The sequence below is a fragment of the Leucoraja erinacea genome, chromosome 28, assembly GCF_028641065.1.
Source record: "Leucoraja erinacea ecotype New England chromosome 28, Leri_hhj_1, whole genome shotgun sequence".
NCBI lineage: Eukaryota > Metazoa > Chordata > Chondrichthyes > Rajiformes > Rajidae > Leucoraja > Leucoraja erinaceus.
Window position 1 is genome coordinate 29,549,015 of NC_073404.1, and position 26,439 is coordinate 29,575,453.

The 26,439-nt window shown below is 46.6% G+C and overlaps 1 protein-coding gene across 3 annotated transcripts; it reads right to left on the minus strand.

The window, feature by feature from the left end:
- Positions 1-976: 976 nt before the first annotated feature.
- On the minus strand, positions 977-26,106 carry LOC129710857 (dehydrogenase/reductase SDR family member 13-like). Of its 3 annotated transcripts, none has more exons than XM_055658143.1 (6): positions 25,774-26,106; positions 25,129-25,247; positions 21,719-21,842; positions 18,586-18,897; positions 13,110-13,263; positions 977-1,434 (listed from the first exon to the last, which is right to left on the minus strand). In XM_055658143.1, the coding sequence occupies exons 1-6, from the start codon at positions 25,898-25,900 to the stop codon at positions 1,431-1,433; spliced, it is 840 nt and encodes a 279-aa protein (XP_055514118.1). In that variant the 5' UTR covers positions 25,901-26,106; the 3' UTR covers positions 977-1,430. The 3 variants fall into 3 exon arrangements, with proteins under 3 accessions (XP_055514118.1, XP_055514117.1, XP_055514116.1); XM_055658142.1 differs by lacking the exon at positions 977-1,434 and adding an exon at positions 10,498-10,564 and having other exon boundaries at positions 25,774-26,033; XM_055658141.1 differs by lacking the exon at positions 977-1,434 and having other exon boundaries at positions 10,741-13,263; positions 25,774-26,105.
- Positions 26,107-26,439: the final 333 nt, after the last annotated feature.

A 26,439-nucleotide genomic window follows, 5' to 3' on the forward strand; every position in this document is an offset into this window, starting at 1 on the left:
GGTGTGAGACCACATGATTGAAGAGTTGTAAATTGTGAAGCTAGAGGAAGGAATGTAGGTGTATATGTGTGAGACAGTGTGTGTGTGTGTGTGTGAGACAGTGTGTGTGTGTATGTGTATATGAACGTTTTTCCTTCCCTTACCGTCAATAAGCAATCAGCATTCCCACTGCGGAAGGTGTGTGTGTACACCGCGTATGTGTGTGACAGTGTGTGTGTGTGTGTACACCGTGTATGTGTGTGACAAGTGTATGTGTGTGACAAGAGAGTGTGTGTGTGTGTACACCGTGTATGTGTGTGACAGTGTGCGTGTGTACACCGTGTATGTGTGTGACATTGTGTGTGTGTGTACACCATGTATGTGTGTGACAGTGTGTGTATGTGTGAGACAGAGTGTATGTGAGTAACAGAGTGTGTGTGTGTATGAATTCCATCAGCATTCCCACTGATGAAGTGTGTGTGCACAAGCACGTGCATGTGTTTATGTGAGAGTATGCGTGTGTTTATGTATGTACACCGTGTATGTGTGAGAGAGTGTGTGTGTGTGTGTGTGTGTGTGTGTGTGACAGAATGCGTGTGTGAGACAGTGTGAGATTATGAGTGAGTGCATGTGTGCCCACAATGTCCGTGCCGAATATGATGCCAAGTTAAACTAATCTCCCGTGCCGGCACATGATCCACATCCCTCCATTCTCTGCATATCCACGTATCTGTTACTTGCCAGCTTCTGGCAACATTTGCTTATCCTTTTGCAAGAATATTATCAGACTTTATTGAAGACCGTTAATGTACGGCTGCTATTTGTTTATCCTTGTATTGCTGTAATAGTAACCTTATTTTCAGGAACATCTAATTAAAACACAACCAATCCCATCACAACATCAAACATAAAGCATTGTAAGAAGTACTTGACAATTATATGTATTGCAAAGTTCCAAGCTGAGCTGGATTTCTGCCCAAAACCAACTAAATTTCAAAGAAACATCTATTTACATCGTTCTATTAATCTTCAAAAGAGACATAATGCTAAGGCTCTATAAGGCGCTGGTCAGACCGCATTTGGAGCACTGTGAGCAATTTTGGACCCCATATCTGAGGAAAGATGTGCTGGCTCTGGAGAGGGTCCAGAGGAAGTTTAGTTCAAGTTCAAGAGAGTTTATTGTCATGCGTCCCTGATAGGACAATGAAATTCTTTCTTTGCTTCAGCACAACAGAACATAGTAGGCACGACTACAGAACAGATCAGTGTGTCCATATACCATTGTATAAATATATACACACATGAATAAAGAAACTGATAAAGTCCAAATAAACAGATAATGGGCTATTAATGTTCAGAGTTTTGTCCGAGCCGAGTTTAATAGCCTGATGGCTGTGGGGAAGCAGCTATTCCTGAACCTGGTTGTTGTAGTCTTCAGGCTCCTGTACTTTCTACCTGAAGGTAATAATAATAATAATAAATGTTATTTATGGGCGCCTTTCAAGAGTCTCAAGGACTCCTTACAAAAATTTAGCAAGTAGAGGAAAAACATGTAAGCGGAATGAAATAAATAGTAGAGACATGACTAGTACACAAATTAAAGACAGAATTCAATTCAAAACACAATATGAGGCAATTCAAGCAGAGATGAAAAGGGAGGGGGACGTGGGGTTAAGGATAGGCAGAGGTGAAGAGATGGGTCTTGAGGGGTCTTGGTGAGGGACGGGAACGGAGAAGGCTCCAGTCCCCAAAAACTGCGGAGGTTGGACTTGTGGATGGAGAGGACACCGGCTGATGTGGATCTGAGGGACCGTGAGGGTTGGTAGGGGGAGAGGAGGTCAGTGAGATATGGGGGGGGGGGGCAGATGGTGGAGGGCTTTGTAGGTGAGGATCAGGATTTTGTAGGTGATCCGGTGGGAGATGGGAAGCCAGTGAAGTTGTTGGAGGACTGGAGTGATGTGATGCCAGGATTTGGTGTGGGTGATGAGTCGGGCGGATGCGTTCTGGACCAGTTGGAGTCGGTTGATGTAGGTGGAGCTGATGCCAAGGAGAAGTGAGTTGCAGTAGTCCAGTCGGGAGGAGATGAAGGCATGGATGAGTCTTTCAGCAATGGGCGGTGTGAGAGAGGGTCTGAGTTTGGCGATGTTGTGCAGGTGAAAGGAGGAGGTTTTAATGACATGGCGGATGTGAGGCTCAAGGGAGAGGGTGGAATCAAAGATCACGCCAAGGTTGCGGGCCTGGGGAGATGGGGAGACAGTGGTGCCGTCGATGGTGAGAGTGGGGTTATTGATTTTGCTGAGTGTGGATTTGGAGCCTATGAGGAGGAATTCTGTTTTATCGCTGTTGAGTGGGGAATGAGGAGATGGGTGTATGGCCAGGATGGTGTGGGTCCTTGATGATGCTGCCAGCCTTTTTGAGGCAGCGACTGTGATAGGTCCCCTTGAAGGAAGGGAGGTCAGAGCCGATGATGGACTGGGCAGTGTTTACTACTTTTTGTAGTCTTTACTAGAATGATCCCAGGAATGGGTTGGTTAGCATATAATGAGAATTTGTCAGCACTGGGCCTGCACTCGCTGGAGTTTAGAATGTTGAGCGGGGACCTCATTGAAACTTACAGAATAATGAAAGGCATAGATAGAGTGGATGTGGAGAGGATGTTTCCACTGGTGGGAGAGTCTAGGACCAGAGGTCACAGCCTCAGAATTAAAGGACGCTCTTTTAGAAAGGAGGTGAGGAGTAACTTCCCTCCAAACCTTGTGTCTATCTTCTATCCTATCCATGTATCTGTCTAACTGTTTCTTAAATGTGGGGATAGTTCCTGCCTCAACTACCCCCTGTGGCAGTTTGTTCCATACACCCATGTGTGTAAACGTTACCTCTCAGATTCCTATTAAATCTTTTCCCCTTCACCTTAAACCTATGTCCCCTGGTTCTTGATTCACCTACTCTGGGCAAGAGATTGTGTGCGTCTACTCGATCTATTCTTCTCATGATTTTATACAGCTCTATGAGATCACCCCTCATCCTCCTGCGCTCCAAGGAATAGAGTCCCAGCCTGCTGAGAGCTCAGACCCTCTAGTCCTGGCAACATCCTCGGAAATCTTCTTTGCACCCATTCCAGCTTGAAGCAAAGAAACACTTTAGTATTTATTTGGGCAGCTGATGTTATCTTTTAGAATTTTATCTCTTAGCACAAGACATCTCTGAGTAAGGGTCCCAAGTTGAAACATCACCTACCCATGTTCTCCAGAGATGCTGCCTGATCCGCTGAGTTACTCCAGCACTTTGTGTTTTTTGTGTATTGACCAGCAACTGCAGTTGTTTGTCTCTACTACTTATACAATGATAATCCCTTACGTGCTTATGCTGCCCCTCCCCTTTAGTTTTCTCATGTACATATAAAATCAATGCATGGCAAATTAACAAACTAAGTTAGAACAGTAGCTCTATTAGATGATTAATAGAGACACAAGGAACTGCAGATGCTGGTTTACCAAAGAGGACACAAAGTGCTGGATTAACTCAGAGGGTCAAACAGCATCTTAGGAGAACATGGGTAGGTGACGTTTTAGGTTGGGAGCATTCTACAAGTCAAATGATTAATATTCAACAATGCCTCTTTTCCCAATTCGGCTCGTGTTCATGAGTTCTAGGAGCAGAATTAGGCCATTCGGCCCATCAGGTCTACTCCGCCATTCAATCATTGCTGATCTATCTCTCCCTCTCAACCCCATTCTCCTGCCTTCTCTCCATAACCCCTGGCACCCGCACTAATCAAGAATCTGTGAAACTCCGACTTAAAAATTCCATTGACTTGGCCTCCACAGCAGTCTGTGGCAATGACTAATTCCACAGATTCACCATCTTTCACTGTCTTTTTTCAGAAATTGAAGTTAGTTGTGTTCTCGAAAGTAGTTTTGAATTTGAAACAAGATGTCAGCTTGTGACGTGTGCAAATGACTAGCAACTTGAGCCCAGCCTTAACCGACATTGATGCATGTATCCAGCCCAGTGTTCCTACTTCAACCTTGGCTGTGTCCATCAACTCGCTATCGGCCAGTGTTACTAACAAAGTATTCGTGCATCCTGCCATTGGGTTCTTGTTATAAAACTCACCTACCATAACATTGGTTTGAATTTGAATTGGAAAATGCCATTGCAGTGCTCTGTAAGAGGCAATTTCAAACTTTTCCAATGTCCAACTTTCCGTTGCCATAACTACACAGGCAGGCAAGAGTGGACTTGCACAGATTACAAAAGCATGAACCTTGCCGCTGTTATTTCCAGTGATTCTTCATTGAAGCAGTTGTACAAAGAGATGATTCATACCAGGTATTTATTCCTTATTCTCATACAAGCTGTAACTTTCCTGGTCACTCCCTGTGACTATGCCATATGCAACGTCCTACAAAGCATCAAGAGCACGCCCCCAAGTGTTCAAATTAATACTGCTAGAAATATCTAGATAATAATATTATACCAACAGGAGCTAGCCTGAACCTAAATGGCTCCAGCAGCTCAATTGTTGTTTTTTTTTTAAAACCTCCCCGATCTAGAAATCTGAAATAAAAACGTGATGTTTGGGAAATTATCGTTCACACTAGTTCCATGTTATCCCACTGTCACATCTACTCCCTACACACTAGGGTGATTGACAGCCGGTGTTGACTTGGTGGGCCACAGAGCCTGTGTCTCCATGCTCATTCTCGGGTGGACTGTGAGGGGGAGAACTGGATATTTCTAGTGCCTTCCCTCACAGTGAATTCTGCTGTGGGGGAACGTTTCATGTTGATTTCTATAGTGTACTGTTCTGTGTCTTTTTTTCTTTTTTCTCTTATGTTTTGTATGGATTTATTGACATTTGATCTGTTCAATTAATTTAATCAATCTCTGTAAAGCACTTTGGTTCAAATACTGGTTTTGTTGAAAAGTGCTATATAAATAAACATTATTATTATTATTATTATTATTCTACTCCATATCCCATTTGCTCACTTTTTGAAACATTTTAGATTTTAGAGAGACAGCACAGAAACAGGCCCTTCAGCCCACGCCGACCAGCGATCACCCCGTACACCAGAGCCATCCTACACACTAGGGACAATTTACCATTTTACGGAAGCCATTTAACCTGCAAACCTGTACGTCTTAGGACTGTGGGAAGAAACCGGAGAAAACATACGCGGTCACAGAGAGAACGTGCGAACTCCGTACAGAGGGCACCCGAGGTCAGGATTGAACCAGGGTCTCTGGCGCCGTAAGGCAATAACTCTGCCACTATGCGACCCCATGTTCACCCCATATCCCTCTAACTTTTTCCTTTCCATGCACCTGTCCAAATGTCTATTAAATATAGACAGGCTAGAGGCAGGAAACATGTTGGGGGAGTCAAGAACCAGGGGCCACAGTTTAAGAATAAGGGGTAAGCCATTTAGAACGGAAATGAGGAAACACTTTTTCCACACAAAGAGTTGTGAATCTGTGGAATTCTCTGCCTCAGAGGGCGGTGGAGGCCGGTTCTCTGGATGCTTTCAAGAGAGAGCTAGATAGGGCTCTTAAAGATAGCGGAGTCAGGGGATATGGGGAGAAGGCAGGAACGGGGTACTGATTGTGGATGATCAGCCATGATCACATTGAATGGCTGTGCTGGCTTGAAGGGCCGAATGGCCTACTCCTGCACCTATTGTCTATTGTTATTGTACCTGCCTCAATTATTTCCTCCGGCAGCTCATACATATACTCACCGTGCTGAAAACGTTGCCTCTTAGCTTCCTGTTAAACCTTATCCTTCCTCACATTCAACTCTCAATGTCATTGCAATGAGTCAGCCTGAGCAGACGCATTGTCGGGACGAGGCTTGTGTTTGCCCGAGGGCATGTTCCATCAGACCTCACTGCATCGACCGCAGTGACTGGGTTATAAAACAGCCAAATCTATTCATCAAGTCTCAAAGCAAACCTAGAGTTACGCATCACCCAGTTTGTGGCCCTCACCTCAGTCAAAGAACAGAACCGTAAGGGCCTGTCCCATTTGGGGATTCTTTCGGCGACTGCCGGCGTCATATCAGTGTCGCCAAAAGATTTTGAACATTTCAAAAATCCAGCGGCGACAAAAAAAATGTTGCGACACTTGATAAAACACACCGCACGTCAATACGCCATCACGCCTCAAATGTTTCAGTGACCTGACACGTCAGTCAATGATGCCTGCAGTCAGCAAAAAAAAATCGGCAAGTGGGACAGGGCCGTTAGCTGCTATAAAGGTACAAACAGGAGACAAATGGTCTCTGAACTAAACGTTATTCCCTTATCATGTATCTATGCACTGTAAATGGATCGATTGTTATCATGTATTGTCTTTCTGCTGAATGGTTAGTGTGCAACAGAAAAGCTTTTCACTGTACCTCGGTACACGTGACAATAAACTCAACTGGGCAAACTGAATGACATTGGACATTACTTTCGACTTTAGAGATACAGTGTGGTAATAGGCCCTTCGGGATCTGTGGGAGCCCTGTTTTCCTCCAACACGTACAGGTTTGTCATTTAACTGGCTTCTGTAAATTGTCCCCAGGGTGTAGGATTGTAGCAGTGTAAGGGGTGATGACTGGTCGATGGGCCGAAGGGCCTGTCTCCGTGCTGCATCTCAAGTTAGCGGCGCTGAAGTCTGGAGTTTTGATTTGCTTGTTGTTCGGTGCACTGCGTAAATGTTCATCTTGGCTTCATGACATTACCGCAAGGCGTTCACAGTCGGGCAGCTCGACAAGGGCAGCTGCTAACAAGTCTACACTTGCTCCTCTGGCAAACGCCCAGCGTCCAGAGATCAGATGGGGACATCAGTACAAGTATCTGATCCACTGCCCAGCCAGCTGACGCCTGCCGTGACTGCCAACACTTCCATTCAGCAAGCAAACAGGTACCCGCCAGAAACACAGCCAGATTGATTTCCGTAACAGTACCGCAACGGGTAGAGCTGCTGCCTCACAGCGCCAGTGACCCGGGTTTGACCCTGACTACGGGTGCTGTCTGTGCGGAGTTTTACGTTCTCCCCGTGACCACGTGGGTTTTCTCCAGGTGCTCTGGTTTCCTCTCACAACTGTGAGAGAGAGATTGGGTGGGGCAAAGGCTGGCAAGTGACAGGGCCATTCAGGCGAGGGTGTGCGGAGAGAGAGGCAAAGGCTAAACGTTAATGTTTTATCATGTATCTGTACACTATAAATGGATCGATTGTAATCATGTATGGTCTTTCCGCTGACTTGTTATGAGGCAGCCAAAGCTTTTCACTGTACCTCGGTACACGTGACAATACAACATGGAACATAGAAACATCGAAAAATAGGTGCAGGAGTAGGCCATTCGGCCCTTTCGAGCCAGCACCATGGCTGATCTAAAATCTGTACCCCATTCTGGCTTTCTCCTCATATCCCTTGATTCCATTAGTCCTAAGAGCTAAACCTAACTCTCTCTTGAAAACATCCAATGAATTGGCCTCCGCTGCCTTCTGTAGCAGAGAATTCCACAGATTCACAACTCTCTGGGTGAAAAAAATGTTTCCTCATCTCAGTCCTAAATGGCCTGCCCCTTATTCTTAAACTGCGACCTCTGGTTCTGGACTCCCCCCAACATCGGGAACATTTTTCCTGCATCTAGCCTGTCCAATCCTTTAAGAATTTTATATGTTTCTATAAGATCCCGTCATCCTAAATTCCAGTGAATACAAACCAGTCTACCTATTCTTTCACCTTATGTCAGTCCTGCCATTCCAGGAATTAACCTGGTGAACCTACGCTGCACTCCCTCAATACCAATAATTCCTCAAATTAGGAGACCAAAATTGCACACAATATCCCAGGTGCAGTCTCACCCGGGGACTGTACAGTAGGACCTCCTTGCTCCTAAATTCAAATCCTCTCGCATGAAGGCCAACAATTGGCTTTCTTCACTGCCTGCTGTACCTGCATGTTTACTTTCAGTGACTGATGTACAAGCACACCAGGTCTCGTTGCACCTCCCCTTTTCCTAATCCGACACCATTCAGATAATAATCTCCCTTCCTGTTCTTGCCATCAAAGTGGATAACCTCACATTTATCAACATTATACTGCATCTGCCGTTCTTCTGCCCACTCACCCAACCTATCCAAGTCACCCTGCAGCCTCATAGCATCCTCATCGCAGCTCACACTGCCACCCAGCTTTGGGTCATCCACAAACTTGGAGATGTCACATTTAATTTCCTCGTCTAAATATATTGTAAATAACTGGGGTCCCAGCACCAAACCTTGCGGTACACCACTAGTCACTGCCTGCCATTCTGAAAAGGACCCGTTAATTCCTACTCTTTGCTTCCTGTCTGCCAACCAGTTCTCTATCCATGTCAATACCCTATCTCCAATACCATGTGCTCTAACTGTGTACACTAATCTCTTGTGTGGGACCTTGTCAAAGGCTTTTTGAAAGTCCAGATACACCTCATCCACTGGCTCTCCTTCATCCATTCATACAGTATAACAATAAAACATGGTTATGTCTTGATAAATGTAAACCTAAATCAATTAAGTGTTAAAATATTAATACGGAAGATTGTCGTCATTGGTCAGAGTAACAAACTCACTGTCAAGGTAAATTTAAATTTAAATTTTGAACATCAATAGAAACATAGAAACATAGAAATTAGGTGCAGGAGTAGGCCATTCGGCCCTTCGAGCCTGCACCGCCATTCAATATGATCATGGCTGATCCAAAATGGCTGATCTATCTCTCCCCAACCCCATTCTCCTGCCTTCTCTCCATAACCCCTGACACCCGTAGTAATCAAGATGCCCTGTCAAACACTGAGTATTGAACACTGCTGTTCTACATTCTACATTCCAATTAAAGAACTGAAGCAAGATAAGTAGAGCATGCTTCTCTCCATAGAAGCTGCCTGGCCTTATGCTTTCAATGGGACCTGCTCCATGGAGCCACCCAGTGGCCACAGCCCACAACTGCGACGACTGATTCTATTTCCCATTGAAGGCATTAAATCAGTCATAGAAACATAGAAATTAGGTGCAGGAGTGGGCCATTCGGCCCTTCGAGCCTGCACCGCCATTCAATATGATCATGGCTGATCATCCAACTCAGTATCCCGTACCTGCCTTCTCTCCATACCCCCTGATCCCCTTAGCCACAAGGGCCACATCTAACTCCCTCTTAAATATAGCCAATGAACTGGCCTCAACTCCCCTCTGTGGCAGAGAGTTCCAGAGATTCACCACTCTTTGTGTGAAAAAAGTTCTTCTCATCTCGGTTTTAAAGGATTTCCCCTTTATCCTTAAGCTGTGACCCCAATGTCTGACTCGGCTGTGTCAGAAGGCATTGTACAAGAAGCATGAATCAGAGTCCTGGGTTTCTGATAGAACGAGAAAAAGCTCTCAATGGGGAAAAAACTAAACTGAATGGAGGTTAGAAGGAAACAAAAATGTGTCAGATAAGGAAAGCCGGAGGGAAATGTAAAGCTGACGGGTGGGATATCAGTGGGAAATGTCTCGGGGATGGGAGACAAGTGTGCAGAGCAGGATGACTGGTGGTGGCGAGGGTTCGGTGGCAAAATGTGTGCATCTGGGTGGAGGAGGCGAGTTTAGTTTAGTTCACAGATAGTTTAGTTTAGAGACACAGCACGGAAACGGGCCATTCGGCCCACCGACCAGCAATAACATTACCCTACACGCACTGTGGCCAATTTACATTTACACCAAGCCTATTAACCTACAAACCTGCACGTCTTTGGAGTGTGGGAGGAACCTGAAGATCTGAAGGTTTGGCTGATGTCTCTAACAGTTTTATTCTTGTTTCTCAGTCTCATAATGGCCTTCTTTGACGTTCATTGGCACAACTTTGGTCCTCATGTTGATAAACAGCAATAAAAGTTTCCAAAGGTGATCTTCTTCATCTTGCGTATGGCATGCACAGCCTAAAGTTGTAGGCCAACTTGTTCTATTTGATCTTACTTGATTGTGCACGCCAGGTTGATTGCATTCGCCAAAACAGGGATGACCACGTGAAGGTTGTAATCTTCCACCCCACCAAAGGCGATGGAAAGATTTGGTGCTGAGAGCGCTCTTATACCTGCATTAAGGAGGCAATTAAACACACCTGAGAAATCACAAAAATGCTGGAGAAACTCAGCGGGTGCAGCAGCATCTATGGAGCGAAGGAAATAGGGTCGAAACCCTTCTTCAGACTGAAGAAACACCTGAGCAATCACCTGTGAAACCATGTGTCCCAAACATGTAAAGGGAGGAACTGCAGCTGCTGAAAACATTATGGTGCCATGAAATAGGGGACACAGCTGTAATTTCTACATGGTGAAACCAAAATGTGTAAAAAATATCCTTTAATAAACACTGACAGTGTGCACTTTAACCACATGTGATTTTTTTCTATTGCAAATCTCAAATTGTGGAGTACAGAGGCAAATAAATAAATGATGAGTCTTTGTCCCAAACATTATGGAGGTGCACTATACGTTCTCCCCGTGGCCTGCGTGGGTTTTATCCGCCTCCCACACTCCAAAGACGTGCAGGTTTGTAGGTGAGTTGTCTTCTGTAAATTGACCCAAGAGAGATCAAATACAACTAGTGATTGTTGGTCGGCACAGAGTCAGTGGGCCGAAGGGCCTGTGTCCACGCTGTGTCTCTAAACTAAACTGCAGTTTTTATATAGAGCCCCACATCATTTCTCAGTAATATTACCAAACTAACAAAGACTAAAAACAAGTTTTAAAATACAAACAGCCTTTATTTGACTTCGATGGATGAAGATAGCAGACATATTAGACCGAAGCATCTAGTTATACAACTTCTGTGTATTAAAGCAACTATGATTAGCTGCTGCCACAGACAATCATTTTATTTGCAATGCAATTTAAAGAGTGATCATTAACCACAGAATAGTACAAATATGAAAACCGTAATCGCTCATATTAACATATTATTTCTGTAACCTATTAACTATTCACATTGTCAGGTTTAGCAAGGATTGGATGAAAAAAAATGTGTATTAAGGCATTTGGTTTATACTTTTTATTGAGTCAGTGCATCTTATGACACCAACTTACTGTAGAAAGAAAATGGAACAAAATCCTAAACTAGTTAGATTTCTCGAGATGAACGGGTGTAAACCGAACACCACCACCAGCCACTGAGGAAAGGACCGAGTCATAAAGATCGATACATTTTCTTAAGGACAAATATCCTCTATAAGAAGCCCTCAGAGTAATTGGTTTAGTTTAGAGATACAGTGCAGAAATAGACTCTCCCACCGAGTCCGCACCGACCAGCAATCACCCCGTACACTAACAACTACCCTACACACACTGGGGACAATTTACATTTACACCAAGCCAATTAACCAACAAACCTGTACGACTTTAGAGTGTAGGAGGAAACCGGAGCACCCGGAGAAAACTCACGCAGGTTACAGGGAGAACGTACAAACTCCATGCAGACAGCACCCGTAGTCGGGATCGAACCCGGGTGTTTGCTGGTGAGTGCAGACTCAGTGGGCCCGAATGGCATGCTTTCACAATGTGTCTGGAAACTAAACTTTGATGGATTACTTTTCACGATACGATAATATACGCTACGAGACAATGAACCTTTATTCACCCACGGATGGAAATTGTTCTGCCGACAGTCACAACACACACGGTGCACGAAAACTTGAAATTAAAAGTGAAAACAAAAGAAAAAGACAAGCGACTGTTGTCTGGTTGCCGTGTGAACAGCGCCTTCACCAGAACAAATACTGACTTATCTCATGGGCGGAGAATTCTAAACTAGAGTGCCAACCGCACACCGGGTCCCCCTTTGTGCTCCCACCGTCCCCCCACGCCAGGTCCCCATTGTCTTCCCCCTTCCGCTCATCGACCGTAAGGCTCCACCGCCACTGAGGCTCCTGTTGCCGCCGAGGCTCCCACAGCCGAGGCTCCCACAGCCGAGGCTCCCATCGCCGCCACCGCTGAGGCTCCTTTGGCCCAGACATGCCTCACCGCCCGGCTTCACCGCATACACCTGGGAGACCTGTGGGGCGAGTCGGGCCAACAGGGGCGCGACCCAGTCTTCGGTCGTTGGCGGCGCGGTTGTTTGACGGGTGGATCGGGACCGCATGGCTCTCCGGGACACTCCCGCGTACAGAAATATAAAAATATATGAATATAATATGAAAAACAAATTAGTTGTGAGTACTTGCAGAGGATGAAGCTTAATGGGTTTTTTTAAATGGGTAAACCTTTCATTCAAGAGTTTAATCTAAAAAATGCTTCAGCCGGTTTGTCACAATGTTTGTCAGTGGACTTTGTTGTTCAAATGTTAAGAGGAAAAGGAAGAGTGGATTATGTGAAGAGCTGTTTGAAAAACGATCGTGCTTTTAGTCAGTACTACTTTTACAAATTAGAGATACAGCGTGGACACAGCCCACCAAGTCCGCGCCGACCAGCGATCCCTGCACATTAGCACAATCACACACACACTGGGGCTAACCTACAATATTACCAAAGCCAATTAACCTACAAACCTGTACGTCTTTGGAGTGTGGGAGGAAACTAGAGCACACGGAGAAAGCCCACGCAGGTCACGGGGAGAACGTACAAACTTCGTACAGACAGCGCCCGTAGTCAGGATCGAACCCGGGTTCTCTGGCGCTGTGAGGCACCAGCTCTATCGCTGCGCCACTGTGCCACCCCAAAATTTAAAAACAACAAACTCCACTGACAAACATTGTGATAAACCAGGTTAAAATATTTTTAGATTAAACACATGAATGAAAGGTTTACCAATTTAAAAAATCATTTCTTCATCCTCTGCAGGAACTCAAAGCTAATTTACTTGTTATTATATTTAAATTAGTTTTTTTTAATTCTACACTAATTTTTTTTTCAAAATTGTACAAAAAGCTGTAAATATTCAAATGTTTTCTCAGAGATGTTTTGAAAGTCGCTCAGAGGGATTGGGAAATTTGCTGGCGTTTGTCTGGGAGTTAGTCGCGGTGGAGCCCGGCGAGTCTCTCACTGACTTCCCAGACTTTCCTGGCCACCGCATCGTCCCGCGCGCGAGGAGAGACCTTCCGAACCGCGCAGTCGGCAAAGTACCTGCCGCTGAACTTCTCAATGCCTTCTTGCACCGCACAGTGAATGATGGTCTGAGCTCCATCGGCCGGAGTTCGGAAGAACAGGAAGGCGATGGGGAGGAACAGGAGCTTACGGACGATGCCCAGGTCGCAAAACGCATCAGTGAACACAAAACCTGTGATAGAAAAAAAACAATAACAAAGGCCATGAATTCAGAGTTTGCGATGAAGTTAAGACACAGAGTGCTGGAGTAACTCAGCGGGTCAGGCAGCATCTGTGGAGCTAAGGTAATAGGCAACGTTTCGAAACCTTGCCTATTTCCAGAAGGATTTCGGCCCGTAAAGTTGCCTATTTCCTTAGCTCCATAGATGCTAGGTGCTGCACCATAACTCAGCGGGTCAGGCAGCATCTGTGGAGAACATGGATAGGTGACGTTTCACAGAGTAACGCTGGAGTAACTCAGCGGGTCAGGCAGCATCTGTGGGGAACATGGATAGGTGATGTTTCACAGAGTGCTGGAGTAACTCAGTGGGTCAGGCAGCATCTGTGGAGAACATGGATAGGTGATGTTTCACAGAGTGCTGGAGTAACTCAGCGGGTCAGGCAGCATCTATGGAGCTAAGGAAATAGGCAACGTTTCGGGCCGAAACCCGTAAGGGTTTCGGCCCGAAACGTTGCCTATTTCCAGAAGGATTTCGGCCCGTAAAGTTGCCTATTTCCTTAGCTCCATAGATGCTGCTGCACCATAACGCAGCGGGTCAGGCAGCATCTGTGGAGAACAAGGATAGGTGACGTTTCACAGAGTGCTGGAGTAACTCAGCGGGTCAGGCAGCATCTGTGGAGAACAAGGATAGCTACGCTTTGGAACACAATGATAACCCGGTACATTAGTTCTACCCCACACACAATTTACAGAAGCCAATTAAGTGTTGGAGGAAACCTGAGCACCCGGAGAAAACCCACGCGGTCACGGAGAGAAGGTACAATGTCTTTACAGACAGCACCCGTAGTCAGGATCGAACCTGGGTCTCTGGCGCTGTAAGGCAGCAACTCTTACCGCTGCGCCAACGTGCCGCCCCTTCTGATAAACCATTCTCCTGATAGCTATGGTCTAATTTGTCCTCCTCATCACTTCTTTTTCCAAATCGCAGGCATGCAATTCTTGCTAATAAATCTTGCTTTCCCTTTACATCCAGTTATAGACTCAGAGCCGTACAGCATGGAAACAGGCTCTTCGGCCCAATGTCCTGACTACGGGTGCTGTCTGTACGGAGTGTGTAGGTTCTCCCCGAGACCTGCGTGGGTTTTCTCCGGGTGCTCCGGTTTCCTCCCACACTCCAGAGACATACAGGTTTGTAGGTTATGTTTAAGAAGGAACTGCAGGTGCTGGAAAATAAAAGGTAGACAAAAATGCGGAGAAACTCAGCGGGTGAGGCAGCATCTATGGAGCGAAGGAAATAGGCAGACTGAAGAAGGGTTTTGACCCGAAACGTTGCCTATTTCTGTCGCTCCATAAGTTTGTAGGTTAATTGGCTTTAGTAAAATTATAAGTTGCCCCTAGTGTGCGTAGGATGGTGTTAATGTACGGGGTGATCACTGGTCAGCGCGGTAAAGTCTAAAGTGATAGAAGAATGTGTCCATTCGGCCCATCGAGTCTACTCTGCCATTCAATCATGGCTGATATATCTCTCCCCTAACCCCATTCTCCTGCCTTCTCTCCATAACCCCTGACACCCGTGCTAATCAAGATGCACTGTCAAACACTGAGTATTGAACACTGCTGTTCTACATTCTACATCAATCAATCAACCTTTATTGTCATCTTGCAAGCAACAAGTACAGTGCAAAATGAAAAGACGTTTCCCAGTGAATAGCGGAGCCTCGCACATGAAATTTAAAACACTTCTCACATAATAACACTAAAAAAAAAACAATCCAGTCCCTGATGGAACAGAATAAATAGTTAAAATCAGGTAAAAAACACAATGTTAAAATACAGTAAACCAATCATAAAAAAATGTCCGGGGCCGCTGATTTGACTGGCCAGTGCCAGTTATTAAAGTGTCCGTGCCAGCCGCAGAGTCAAGTCAAGTGACTGTGAGTGCAGAGTGACTGTTTAGCAGCCTCACCGCCTGTGGTAGGAAGCTGTTTAGCAGCCTCGTAGTCCATTCTAATACATTTAATACATTCCAATTAAAGAACTGAAGCAAGATAAGTAGAGCATGCTTCTCTCCATAGAAGCTGCCTGGCCTTATGCTTTCAATGGGACCTGCTCCATGGAGCCACCCAGTGGCCACAGCCCACAACTGCGACGACTGATTCTATTTCCCATTGAAGGCATTAAATCAGTCGTCGCAGTTCTGGGCATTGGCCACACGGTGGCTCCATGGAGCAGGTCCCTGATTAGGTTTGAAGAAGGGTCTCGACCTGAAACTTCACCCATTCCTTCACTCCAGAGATGTTGCCTGTCCCGCTGAGTTACTAAAGGCAGTTTGTGTCCATCCCTGATTACATTACATTGCCAGCTGAGAAACAAGCTCACAGGAACTATCGGTGAGACCAAGCGGAGGTTGGGCGATCGTTTCGCCGAACACCTCCGCTCGGTCCGCAATAACCAAGCTGACCTCCCGGTGGCTCAGCACTTCAACTCCCCCTCCCATTCCGTATCCGACCTCTCTGTCCTGGGTCTCCTCCATGGCCAGAGCGAGCAACACTGGAAATTGGAGGAACAGCAACTCATATTCCGCTTCGGGAGTCTGCATCCTGCGGGCATGAACATTGAATTCTCCCAATTTTGTTAGCCCTTGCCGTCTCCTCCCCTTCCTCAGCCCTCTTGCTGTCTCCTCCCATCCCCCAGCCTTCGGGCTCCTCCTCCTTTTTACTTTTCTTCTCCCCCCCCCCCCCCACCCCCCCGATCAGTCTGAAGAAGGGTTTCGGCCCGAAACGTTGCCTATTTCCTTCGCTCCATAGATGCTGCTGCACCCGCTGAGTTTCTCCAGCTTTTTTTGTGTACCCTCACAGGAACTATCTTCATCATAAGATAATCAGTGATAAGAATTAGGCCACTCGGCCCATCGGGTTTACTCCGCCATTCAATCATGGTTGATCAGTCTCTCCCTCCTAATCCCATTCTGCTGCCTTCACCCCATAATCTCCGACACCCATACTAACCAAGAATCTATCTATCTCCGCCTTAATATATATCCACTGACTTGGCCTCCACAGCCTTCTGTGGCAAAGAATTCCACAGATTCTCCATTATTGACCACAGATAACATAGAAACAAGGATCTGCATATCACAAAGTCTATTAAACGCTACTATCGTATCTGCCTCCAGCATCACCCCGCAGTGCGTTCCAGGCACCCACCACCCTCTGTGTCTCCTGCACATCTTTATTCAACTTTTCCCCTCGCACCTTAAAGCAGTGTCCTCTACTTTAATTTTCTGTCTATTTCTTCAGTCTGGTTTTCAAAAGTCAAGTTATTTTTATCATATGTAGAAGGATCACAAATCGAATCATTGTCTGTCCATCTCTCTCCAAAGAAGTGGCCTGGCCCGTTAAGTTAGTCATAGAGTGGTACAGCATGGAAACAGGCCGTTCGGCCCAACTTGCCCACACCGGCCAACATGCCCTATATGAATAAAACGGGAAATAAGGATTTCAGAGATCTGACCCCCTGCCTGGTGATAGGCAAATCCATTGCCACACAAAAACGTCACCTATCCATGTTCCTCACAGATGCTGCCTGACCCACTGAGTTACTCCAGCACTCTGTGAAACGTCACCTATCCATGTTCTCAACAGATGCTGCCTGACCCGCTGAGTTACTCCAGCACTTTGTGAAATGTCACCTATCCATGTTCTCCACAGATGCTGCCTGACCCGCTGAGTTATGGTGCAGCAGCATCTATGGAGCTAAGGAAATAGGCAACGTTTCGGGCCGAAATCCTTCTGGAAATAGGCAACGTTTCGGGCCGAAACCCGTAAGGGTTTCGGCACGAAACGTTGCCTATTTCCTTAGCTCCATAGATGCTGCCTGACCCGCTGAGTTACTCCAGCACTCTGTGAAACATCACCTATCCATGTTCTCCACAGATGCTGCCTGACCTGCTGAGTTACTCCAGCACTTTGTGTCGTTTTTCTTAAGCCAGCACCTTTAGTTTAGTTTAAAACACAGCACGGAAACAGGCCCTTCGGCCCACTGGGTCTGCGCTGACCAGTGATCCCCTCACATTAACACTATCCTACACACACCAGGGACAATTTACAATTTCACCAAAGCCAATTAGCCTACAAACCTGTACGCCTTTGGAGTGTGGGATGAAACCAGAGCACCCGGAGAAAACCCACGCAGGTCATGGGGAGAACGTACAAACTCCGTACAGGCAGCACCCGTAGTCGGGATCGAACCCGGGTCTCTAGCGCTGTGAGGCAGCAACTCTACCGCTGCGCCAGTTCAGCAAACCCGTGGTGTTAGTGGGTTCCTGCGAAAGATGAAATGTGAGGGAAGGAACTGCATTCCACCGGGTGGCGCTGTGATGACAGCCTCGTCACAGTCTGTCTGTCCTTTTCGTCTTTTTTTGTTATTTTTAGTGTGCTTAAAACGTTTGTGTTAAAGTTCTCTGGTTTGTTTTATGTGGGGGGTTGGGGGAAACTTTTGTCACCCTCTTAACTTGCCGGAGATGCGTTTGTTTTCCGGATGGTATCCCCAGTCGCTCTGCAGCCTAACATCATGGAGCAGGCGGCCTCGCTCGGGACTGACTTTGAGCCCCACCGCAGGGCCGTGAAGTTACCATCGGAGCCTGCGATCCCTTGCCTGGGATCGACGCTCCAACCTCGGCCTGTGGATTTCGCCATCGGGGAGCTCGCAGTCTCGGGTAAGAGACTGACGTCGGGAAGCTCCAAAAGCCACACGACGTTTGACTAGCCCCAATCCGGGGTAGATCACCCAGCGCGTGAGAGCTGAGATTCCACCCCCCCCCGCCCTCCCCCGAAGCAGAAGCTTGATCGCCCCAATGAGGAGGCCCTCCTCCGGCTACAGGGGTAAGTTCGTCCCGTCAACGGAAGCTTAGAGGCCCCCGACTGCGGGAGAACAAAGAAGGGAAGGGATTGAACTTTTTCTCGCCTTCATCACAGTGAGGAATGTGGAGGGGTCACTGTGGTGGATGTTTATGTTACAATGTGTTTTGTGTGTTCTGTTGCTTTTTATTGGTATGAAGACTGTAGGGCAAATCAAATTCCTCGCATGTTGCAAAACATACTTGGCGAATAAAGTGTGATTGTGATAGGCTGGTTTAAACTGAAGATAGAAACAAAAAGCTGGAGTAGCTCAGCGGGACAGGCAGCATCTCTGGAGCGAAGGTCTGAAGAAGGGTCTCGACCCGAAACATCACCCGTTCCTTCTCTCCAGAGAGGCTGCCTGTCCCGCCGAGTTGCTGCAGCTCTTTGTGTCGATCGTGCCGAAGAGTTGCTTGTCCAGCCGCTGACTGCTCACCCGGATGCACGGAGTAGCTGGTCACGTTAGTGCCCTCCAGCCGGTTGGCCAGCTCCCTGGCAAAGAGCACGTTGCACAGCTTGCTGGTGCCGTAGCTGCACAAGCGGCTGACGAAGCCAGCTGTCGGGGAGGTGAGGTCGGTCAGGTCCACTCTGCCCAGGCAGTGGGCCACGGAGGAGACCACCACGATACGGCTTGGAGCACACTGCTTCAGGCGGTCCAAGAGCAGGCTGGTCAGCAGGAAGTGGCCCAGGTGGTTAACTCCCCATGCAGCATTGAATCCATCTGCAGTCAAGCCAACTGCTCCAGTACCTGTAAGGGACACACACACACACATCTGTGTTACTCCTCAATCAGCTTGTATTGTATTGTATTGTATTCAAATTTATTGTCATTGTCTCAATTTGAGACAACGAAATGAATTTCCCTTACAGGCAGTATCATAAAAAAATCACAAAAAAAAATAATAAAAATAAACAATAAATAAATAATACAACATATTAAAAATAAAATTGAAATTGAATTAAAAAGCACAAACACAGAAAATCCACGACACAACATAACATAAATGGCACCAAGGTGAGGAAGGCACCATAGTCCAGCCAGCCTCCCCTCCGTGTTCATCCGTGGTCGGGGCCTTCCGAGCACCCGCAGCTTGTTTAGTTTAGTATAGAAATACGGCACAGAAACAGGCCCTTCAGCCCATCGAGTCGGCACTGACAAGAGATTACCCTGCACACTAACGCTACCCCACACAAACTGGCTTCGTCAGCCGCTTGCGAAGCTAAGGCACCAGCAAGCTGTGCAACGTGCTCTTTGCCAGGGAGCTGGCCAACCGGCTGGAGGGCCCCAGTGTGTGGCTGCCTACCCCCCACACTGGATCCCTATCAGTTTGCCTACCGCAAGAACAGGAGTACGGAGGATGCCATCTCTACTGCACTTCACTCCGCCCTCTCCCACCTCGACAACAGAGACACTTACGTAAGAATGCTGTTCATCGATTACAGCTCAGCATTCAACACCATTATACCATCAAAACTGATCACCAAACTCGGTAACCTGGGCATCGACCCCTCCCTCTGCAACTGGATACTGGACTTTCTAACCAACAGACCCCAGCCTGTGAGGTTAGACAAGCACACCTCTTCAACCCTCACCCTGAACACCGGCGTTCCTCAGGGCTGTGTGCTGAGCCCCCTCCTCTACTCCCTCTTCACCTATGACTGCACACCTGTACATGGTACTAACACCATCATCAAGTATGCAGATGATACAACGGTGATTGGCCTCATCAGCAACAACGATGAGCTGGCCTACAGGGAGGAGGTCCAGCACTTAGCAGCATGGTGCGCTGACAACAACCTGGCCCTTAACTCCAAGAAGACCAAGGAGTTCATTGTAAACTTCAGGAAGTCCAGAGGCGGCACGCACACCCCCATCCACATTAACGGGACGGAGGTGGAACGTGTTTCTAGCTTCAGGTTCCTGGGAGTCAACATCTCCGATGACCTCTCTTGGACCCACAATACCTCTACTCTGATCAAGAAGGCTCATCAGCGTCTCTTCTTCCTGAGGAGACTGAAGAAGGTCCATCTGTCTCCTCAGATCCTGGTGAACTTCTACCGCTGCACCATCGAGAGCATCCTTACCAACTGCATCACAGTATGGTATGGCAACTGCTCTGTCTCCGACCGGAAGGCATTGCAGAGGGTGGTGAAAATTGCCCAACGCATCACCGGTTCCTCGCTCCCCTCCATTGAGTCTGTCCAAAGCAAGCGCTGTCTGCGGAGGGCGCTCAGCATCGCCAAGGACTGCTCTCACCCCAACCATGGACTGTTTACCCTCCTACCATCCGGGAGGCGCTACAGGTCTCTCCGTTGCCGAACTAGTAGGTCGTGGAACAGCTTCTTTCCGGCGGCTGTCACTCTACTCAACAACGTACCTCGGTGACTGCCAATCACCACCCCCCCCCCCCCGGACACTTATTATTATTTATTCAAATCGTTTGCTATGTCGCTCTTCCAGGGAGATGCTAAATGCATTTCGTTGTCTCTGTACTGTACACTGACAATGACAATTAAAATTGAATCTGAATCTGAATCTAAGGACAATTTTTTTACATTTACCAAGTAAATAAAGCATAGAAAAATAGGTGCAGGAGTAGGCCATTCGGCCCTCCGAGCCAGCAACGCCATTCAATATGATCATGGCTGATCATCTATAATCAGTACCCCGTTCCTGCTTTCTCCCCCCATGTCCCTTGATTCCTATAGCTTTAAGAGCCAAATCTAACTCTCTCTTGAAAGCATCCACAGAATTGGCCTCCACTGCCTCCTGTGGCAGAGAATTCCACATAATCAGCTTTCTCCGTAGAGTCTTATCATGACTGCTCCCAGAGCCGCTGGGATTGGCTTAACCCAACCACAACATGTTTACACAGACAGTTTCCATCAACATAGTCAACGTGATACTTTCTAATGGGGAAAACAAACAGACCGACGGCAGATGCAAAGTTCAGAATGTGTTCATGGACTCTGAGATGCTTCAAGTACAGTGCCCTTTCTATATTCCCTTCCTTATCCATTCTCACCACGGCCATTATCTCTACTGGGATATTGTAGCATCCTTATCTATGGTGAAGCATTTAGTGTAGGAAGGAACTGCAGATGCTGGTTTACACCGAAGAAAGACATAAAATGCTGGAGTAACTCGGACAGCATCTCTGGAGAAAAGGAATGGGTGACGTCCCTTCACCCTCCCTGACCAACATGCCCCATCGACACTAGTCCCACCTGACTGCGTTTGGCCCATATCACTCTAAACCTGTCCTATCCCTGTCCAAATGATCCTTAAACGTTGCGATAGTCCCTGCCCCAACTACCTCCTCTGGCAGCTCGTTCCATACACCTTTGGTAAAAAAAAAGTCACCCTTCAGGTTCTGAATAAATCTTTCCCCCCCCCCTCACCTTAAACCCATGTCCTCTGGTTCCGATTGCTCTCAGAATTGTATATATTTCTAGCATATATATAGGATGCTGGCGTTTCCTTCAATACGTTACCAGATCCCTGCACACCGGTCTCAGTTAGAGATGGTAGGAATACTATTGCTTGGGTGAGACAGTTTGATACTTGCCTGCGTTGTTAACCAACAAATGTAAATGTGGTTCTGATTTCAAGAAGGTCTCTGCAAAAACCCTCACTGATTTAAGACTCCCCAGGTCAAGGTGCATGTAGATCACTTGGTTGTTGCCGCTCTTCTGTAAGTAACAAACAGACATCGGTGTGAAACCACCTTCCGGTACATTGTCCTTCATCAGGCAGAGTATGTGGTATAGACGTTGGGAGGTGAAGTTGCAGTTATGCAAGACGTTGGTGAGGCCACAGTCAGAGTGCTTTCATTTCTGGGCACCATGTGATGGGAAAGATGTTGTCAAGCTGGAAAAGGAGGTAAGGAAAATTCATGAGGATGTTACCAGGACTCGATGGCCAGAGCTACAGGGAGAGGTTGGGCAGGGGAGGACTTTATTCCCTGAAGCGAGGGAGGATGGGGTGGGACATTGCAACCTTCACATGGTCCGCCCTGTGTCGACGAATGCAATCAACCCGGCGTGCACAATCAAATAAGATCAAATAGAACAAGTTGTCCTGCAACTTTACGCTGGGCACACCATATGCAAGGAGGAGGAGGTAGAAACATAGAAACATAGACAATAGGTGCAGGAGTAGGCCATTCGGCCCTTTGAGCCTGCACCGGCATTCAATATGATCGTGGCTGATCATCCAACTCAGTATCCTGTACCTGCCTTCTCTCCATACCCCCTGATCCCTTTAGCCATAAGGGCCACATCTAACTCCCTCTTAAATATAGCCAATGAACTGGCCTCAACTACCTACTGTGGCAGAGATTTCCAGAGATTCACCACTCTCTGCGTGAAAAATGTTTTTCTCATCTCGGTTCTAAAGGATTTCCCCCTTATCCTTAAGCTGTGACCCTTTGTGCTGGACTTCCCCAACATCGGGAACAATCCTCCTGCATCTAGCCTGTCCAATCCCTTAAGAATTTTGTACGTTTCTATAAGATCCCCCCTCAATCTCCTAAATTCTAGTGAGTACAATCCGAGTCTATACAGTCTTTCTTCATAAGAGAGTCCTGACATCCCAGGAATCAGTCTGGTGAACCTTCTCTGCACTCCCTCTATGGCAATAATGTCCTTCCTCAGATTTGGAGACCAAAACTGTACGCAATACTCCAGGTGTGGTCTCACCAAGACCCTGTACAACTGCAGCAGAACCTCCCTGCTCCTATACTCAAATCCATTTGCAAGGAATGCCAACATACCATTCGCTTTCTTTACTGCCTGCTGCACCTGCATGCCTACTTTCAATGACTGGTGTACCATGACACCCAGGTCTCGTTGCATCTCCCCTTTTCCTAATCGGCCACCATTCAGATAATAGTCTACTTTCCTGTTTTTGCCACCAAAGTGGATAACCTCACATTTATCCACATTATACTGCATCTGCCATGCATTTGCCCACTCACACAGCCTATCCAAGTCACCTTGCAGCCTCCTAGCATCCTCCTCACAGCTAACACTGCCCCCCAGCTTTGTGTCGTCCGCAAACTTGGAGATGTTGCATTAAATTCCCTCGTCCAAATCATTAATATATATTGTAAATAGCTGGGGTCCCAGCACTGAGCCTTGCGGTACCCCACTAGTCACTGCCTGCCATTCTGAAAAGGACCCTTTTACTCCTACTCTTTGCTTCCTGTTGCCAGCCAGTTCTCTATCCACATCAATACTAAACCCCCAATACCTTGTGCTTTAAGTTTGTATACTAATCTCTTATGTGCGACCTTGTCGAAAGTCTTCTGAAAGTCCTGAATAGCCTGCTCTCTCGTTGGTTCCTCTACATGTTGGTTTAGAAAACTATCCCGCATACATTCCAAGAAATATTAGAAATTATTAAGAATTTTTTAATAAATTAATAGTCTAATCTAATCTAATCTAATCCTCTTCCTCAGCACCCCTGCCAATTTGATTCACCCTGCCAATTTGATTCAGTAGATGCATAAAGTCTCTTGCCCCGAGTAGTAAAATTGCAAACCAGGGGACATAGGTTTTCATATGAGCAGGGGAACAAATTTAATAGGAACCCAAGGGGGTAACTTTTTCACACAAAGAGTGGCAGGTGTAGGGAACGAGATGGCGGAGGAGGAGGTAGTTGAGGCAGGGTCTATTGCAATGTTTAAGAAACATTTGGACAGGTACATGGATAGGACAGGTTTAGATGGATGTGGGCCAAATACAGGCAGGTGGGACTAGTGTAGCTGCGACATGTTGGTCGGTGTGGGCAAGTTGGGCCGAAGGGCCTGTTTCCACGCTGTATCACTCTACGACCTGGAAGTCTATGTATTATGAGCAGATATATTTAAGAGGCTACTCACCTAACCATCCATAGCAAGAATGTCCTCCCTTAATGCTTCTAATTCATATTCTTTTAGAAGCTGGGCACTTTCAAACAAAACATACTCTATTATATCTCATCGTAATTCCTGTTAAATACAACACAGAACAGTACAGTGCAGGAAGGAACTGCAGATTTTATTTGCACCGAAGATGGACGCAAAAAGCTGGAGTAACTCAGAAGATCACCCCTCAGCCTCCTGCGCTGTAAGTCATTGTGTAGGAAGGAACTGCAGATGCTGGATTCCACTGAAGATAGACACAAAATGCTGGAGTCACTCAGCAGGGCAGGCAGCATAAAGCCATAAGTGATAGGAGTAGAATTAGGCCATTTGGCACATCGCCTACACCATTCAATCATGGCTGATTTATCTCTCCCTCCAAACCCCCTCTTAGCCTTCTCCCCATAACCCCTGACACCCGTACTAATCAAGAATCTATCTATCCTCTGCCTTAAATATATCCACTGACTTAGCCTCCACTTGATCCTGACCACTCACTCATCTCCCCACTACCTTCAGGTAGAAGGTACAGGAGCCTGAAATCTGGTACATCCAGGTTCAGGAATAGCTGCTTCCCCACAGTCATCAGGCTATTAAACACAACTCAAACAAAACTCTTGAACATTAATAGCCCAATGCACTTTATCTGTTTATTTGTGTGTGTGTGTGTGTGTGTGTGTGTGTGTGTGTGTGTGTGTGTGTGTGTGTGTGTGTATATTCAATGGTATATGGACACACTGATCTGTTCTGTATTCATGCCTACTATATTCTGTTGTGCTGAAGCAAAGCAAGAATTGCATTGTCCTATCTGGGCCATGACAATAAACTCTTGAATCTTGAGCTTTTTGTGGCAAATAATTCCACAGATTCACCACCACCCTCTGACTAAAGAAATGTCTTATCTCCTTCTTAAAGAACATAAAGGAACGTCCTTTAATTCTGAGGCTGTGTCCTCTGGTCCTAGACTCTCCCTGGAGAGAAGGAATGGGTGACGTTTCTGAAGAAGGGTCTCGACCCGAAACGCCGCCCTTTCCTTCCTCTCCAGAGACGAGTGAGTATTTTGTGTGCCTTACCTTCCTGATGTCAAGGATTGCCGCCTCTGCTCGCTGCTTGCTCCTGCAAGCCGCAATGACACGGGCTCCCCGGCGGGCGAAGTCTAGCGCCGTCGCTTTCCCCAGTCCGCTGTTTGCACCTGAAACACACACATGCAATCAACTCAAAAAGGCAAGAATGGAAACTGCAACGGATGAATTTAGTTTTTTTTTTAAAGAGGGGGAAAGAGTGAAAACAAACCCACAACCAAAAAAGCGATGCTGCAAAGGGGGAGACATGCAGAGCGTTTGCATACTTTAATGTTGGAATGTGTACAAAACAAGGTCTAAAGTTTGTGCCCCATTGAGTCTGGAGAAGGTACATAAAAATGCTGGAGAAACTCAGCCGGTGCAGCAGCATCTATGGAGCGAAGGAAATAGGCAACGTTTAAGGAAATAGGCAACGTTTCGTGCCGAAACCCAAGGGGTTTCGGCCCGAAACGTTGCCTATTTCCTTCGCTCCATAGATGCTGCTGCACCCGCTGAGTTTCTCCAGCATTTTTGTGTACCCTCCTTCAGATGGGTCTGAGGAAAGGTCTCGACCCGTTCTCCCCTTCTCCCCAGAGACGCTGAGTTACACTCCAGCATTTTTTTTAAATTATTTTTTTTGCGTCGAATCCTCTGTACCTGTAACTATCGCCGTCCTGCCTTTCAGCGAGGTGTCGCTCCGGCACGGGACCCCGCTTAGGAAATTGTAGTAGATCAAAATGTACAGGGCGATGACTATTGCAGAGGCTACAATCCATGTAACCATTGCCCGCGCCTCTGCAACACACACACACACACGGATACAATGCACCTGAAACAACTCGCTACAAGCAACACACTCCGAGCCGCAGTTACAACACAGACAGCCCCCACACACACACACTCACACACGGCTGCCTCAAACTAACTAATCCCTCTCACACACACTCAGTGAGAAGGAAGGAGCCGCACAAAACAGTTGCCCTCTTCCGGTTACTTTCATCGACTGCTTCCTTCACAATTTTATATCCCGCCCCCCAAATTTATGGAAACAGTCATGGGTTTTTTTTTGCACTTTCGCTTGCAAATACAGTTCTCAATAAGATGATTATAATGAACAAACAGCGAGTTCAATACATTAAAAACATCTATTTTATAAATGTTATAAGCTTCTTCCCTGCAGCCATCAGGCTATTAAACACAACCACCTCAAAATAAGCTCCGAACTACATCACTATTGTTATTTTTGCACAATTATTGTCTGTTTTTATATGTACACGTGTGTGTATATATACACAAATATATATATATTTAAGAAAGAACTGC